The 3678-nt window shown below is 63.5% G+C and overlaps 1 protein-coding gene across 1 annotated transcript; it reads right to left on the reverse strand.

The window, feature by feature from the left end:
* Positions 1 to 803: 803 nt before the first annotated feature.
* On the reverse strand, positions 804 to 2621 carry FOXA2 (forkhead box A2). Its single transcript, XM_039569407.1, is given in 4 exon segments — positions 804 to 1262; positions 1264 to 1758; positions 1760 to 2059; positions 2535 to 2621. Coding segments are annotated over 4 exon segments (1341 nt in total).
* Between the last annotated feature and the right edge of the window lie 1057 nt (positions 2622 to 3678).

Genomic DNA, 3678 nt, shown 5'->3' on the forward strand with positions numbered 1-3678 from the left:
CCGTCGGGCGGCGGCGGCGGCGGAACAGAGATGCGGGGGAAAAGCACCGCCAACACGACTTTAATGGAGTTCTGCGGCAGCCGCGGCCGCCCGCTACCGGAATACACAGCGCGAAGCCATAAATAAAGCGTACAGAAACGAGAAATTCATCCCATCCAAGTCGTTTACTCTCCCGGGAACATCAAGCGTTTGCTTCAATTACAACGATCTATCCTGCCTCTTTTTTTTTTTGTTTGTTTTAATTATTATTATTATTATTTATTTTTTCGTAATTTTTTTCTCTTTTTTTCTTCTTTCCCCCCCGTTGTTGGGTTTTTTTTTTTTCCCCCTGCCTATTCTTTCTTTTTTTTTTTTTTTTCATTTTTTACAACGTTACGAGACTTTTGGTCCTCGGTTTCCGAACTAGGAATATTCACAAGGAAGGAGGGGTTGCTTTTGCCCCGCGGGGGGTTTATTTTTTGCCCCCATCCCCCCTCGCTCGCACACAAAAAAATAGATATATTTAGACCTCGTGGCGACGACGACAACGAAAAAAATCCAAACAAGCCCCGGAGAACCCCCCCGCGCCCACCCCGCCGAACCAAACCACCCCACGCGGAGCCCCCCACCCCCGGGTGGATTTGGGAAGGGCTGCAGATTCCCGAATGGATGCAAACATCTGGAGCCAACAGAAAAAAAAAAAAATAGATATATATATATATATGGATATGTACCGTGCTCAGAGTCCACTGCGAGGGGCATGGGGCCGGGGGCGGGGGGGGGGGGGGAAGGGCTTCCCCCTTTTTCCAGGAGCGCTTTCCCGCTTAGGAGGAGTTCATGATGGGCCGGGAATACACGCCTTGGTAGTAGGAAGTCTCTCCGGCCAAAGGCGAGGCCTCCAGGGCGCTTTTGTTCGTGACGGGCGCCATGGCCAGGCCCGCGGGCACGGGCGAGGCGTAGCCCGAGTAGTGCATCACCTGCTCGTAGGCCTTCAGGTCCATTTTGTGCGGGTGGTGGTGCTGGTGGTGCGGGTGGTGGTGCTGCTGCTCCGAGGAGGACATCAGGTTGTTGATGGAGAACGGGTGGTTGAAGGCGTAGTGGTGCTCGGGCTTGAGGTGGCCCTCGTGGGCCAGCCCGGCGTGCGGCGGGGCCAGCAGGTGCTGGGCCGGCGAGGCCGAAGGCTCTCCGGGGCTCAGCCCTTTCAGGTCGGCCAGGGCGCGCTTGTGGTCCTGGCACGGCGAGGAGCTGGCCGGGGACTCGGCGGCCCGCGGAGCCGTCGGAGCCCCCCGAGGAGCTGCCCTCGCCCAGGGCTTGGTTGGGGGCTTGGCCCGGGCCTTTCTTGCTGCCGCCGCCGCCAGCGCCAGCGCCGCCGCCGTCCTTGGCCGCCAGCTGCTTCTCGCACTTGAAGCGCTTCTGGCGGCGCAGGTAGCAGCCGTTCTCGAACATGTTCCCCGAGTCCGGGTGCAGCGTCCAGAAGGAGCCCTTGCCCGGCTTGTCCGGCGAGCGCGGCACCTTGAGGAAGCAGTCGTTGAAGGACAGCGAGTGGCGGATGCTGTTCTGCCAGCGCTGCTGGTTCTGGCGGTAGAAGGGGAACAGGTCCATGATCCACTGGTAGATCTCGCTGAGGGTCAGCATCTTGTTGGGGGACTGCTGGATGGCCATGGTGATGAGCGAGATGTAGGAGTAGGGCGGCTTGGCGTGCGTGTAGCTGCGCCGGTAGGTCTTGGGGTCGCGCGAGCGGTTCAGGTTGGACTGGCCGTAGATGGGGCTCATGGAGTTTCATGTTGGAGTAGGGCGCCAGGGCGTTCATGGAGCCCGCCTGGCCGCCCATGGGGCTCATGCTGGGGCTCAGGTGGGCGCCCATGGCCGGCACGCCGGCCGAGCCCATGGCCGGCATGGCCCCCGCGCCCGGGGACATGCCCGTCAGCGAGGGGCTCATGCCCGTGTTGGCGTAGGACATGTTCATGGAGGTGGCCGCCGCCGTCATGTTGGCCGTGCTGCTCATGGCCGACATGGTCATGTAGGTGTTCATGCTGTTCATGCCCAGCCCCGCGTTCATGTTGCTCACCGAGGAGTAGCCCTGCGGGGACAAGCGACACAGGGCACGGGGATGGCGCCAGCCCAGCCCAGCCCAGCCCGGAGGCGCCGCAGCCGCGGGGCTCCGCGGAGGGCACGGCAGGAAAGGGTTAAATCCCGGCGCGGGGCGGTGGGGGGGGGGGGGGTTGGGGCGGGGGGGGTTGTTTTCTTCTTAATGAAACCCAAATATATTTTGGGATCTGTGTTAAAAAAGACGCGGTGGCAGAGGGAGCGGCGGAGCCGTCCGGGAAGCGGAGTTGCAGGAAGGGAAAGGGAAAGGGAAAGGGAGAGGGAGCGAGAGAGGGACATCCCTGCCCGGAGAGAGAAAAATACCTGGAGGGGTGGAGGGAAAAACAGGGAAGAGCCGCCCGCACCGCCACCCGCAGCCCGGGACCCCCGCCCGCAGCCCTGAGCCGGTGCCAAAGTTAATCCCGTCCCGGTCACCGGGGGGTTTTGGGGGGCCCCGGCTCCGTGCTTACCTCGGGCTCCCCGTAGTAGTTGCTCCAGTCCGTGTGCTCATGGCCTTCCATTTTCACGGCTCCCAGCATACTGGAAGTGGAGTGCATGGCAGTTTAAAATTTAACAGCCACAACAAACGGCGGCGGAGAGCGACCCAAAAAAAAAAAAAAAAGGAAAGGAGAAAAAAAAAGGAGAAAAAAAAAAAAAAAGTCCCCAACCCTCCCTCCCTCCGCCGGAGCCTCTGGAGGAGGAGGAGAGGAGGGAGGGAGGAAGGGGGGGATGGAGCGGCGCTGGGGCTGGGTGGGTTTTGTTCCGCCGCCGCTCCTTGGGTGGGTTCTCGCAGCGCTCCGCGGCGGAGAGGCGCCCGGAGGCGATGGAGGAGCCGGAGGAGGAGGAGGAGGAGGGAGGAGGGAGGAAGAAGAGGAGGAGGAGGAAGAGGAGGACAAGTGCTGCAGTGACGTGGGTGCCCCAGTGATATAGCACGGAGCGGCCGGGCGAGCCTCCAATCCCCAGGTCCTCGGCTGCCCATTTGAATAATCAGCTCACACCTAGGCGGGAGCGGCTCCTCCGGGGCCCGCGCACCTCCGCGCGCCCCCCGCCCCGCGCGGGGGACACCGCTGCCACCCCCATCCCGATCCCGGGGGGACACCGCTGCCACCCCATCCCGATCCCGGGGGACACCATTCCCACCCCATCCCGATCCCGGGGGGACACCATTCCCACCCCATCCCGATCCCGGGGACACCGCTGCCACCCCATCCCGATCCCGGGGGACACCATTCCCACCCCATCCCGATCCCGGGGGACACCGCTGCCACCCCATCCCGATCCCGGGGGGACACCATTCCCACCCCATCCCGCTCCCGGGGACACCTTTCCCACCCCATCCCGATCCCGGGGACACCATTCCCATCCCATCCCGATCCCGGGGACACCGCTGCCACCATCCCGCTCCCCGGGACACCATTCCCACCCCATCCCGCTCCCCGGGGACACCATTCCCAGCCCGCTCCCCGGGCAGCCCACGGCAGCGGCTCTCCCGCAGCATTCCCGCCGGGAGCAGCCCCTCTGGAGCGGCTGAGGGTCCCCCCGAAGTCCCCGGTCCCCCTCCCCACGCACCTTTGCTCCCGGGGCTCTGCCTCCCCGGCAGCCCGGGACCCGGCT

The sequence above is a fragment of the Corvus cornix genome, chromosome 3 (genome assembly GCF_000738735.6).
Source record: "Corvus cornix cornix isolate S_Up_H32 chromosome 3, ASM73873v5, whole genome shotgun sequence".
Lineage (NCBI taxonomy): Eukaryota > Metazoa > Chordata > Aves > Passeriformes > Corvidae > Corvus > Corvus cornix.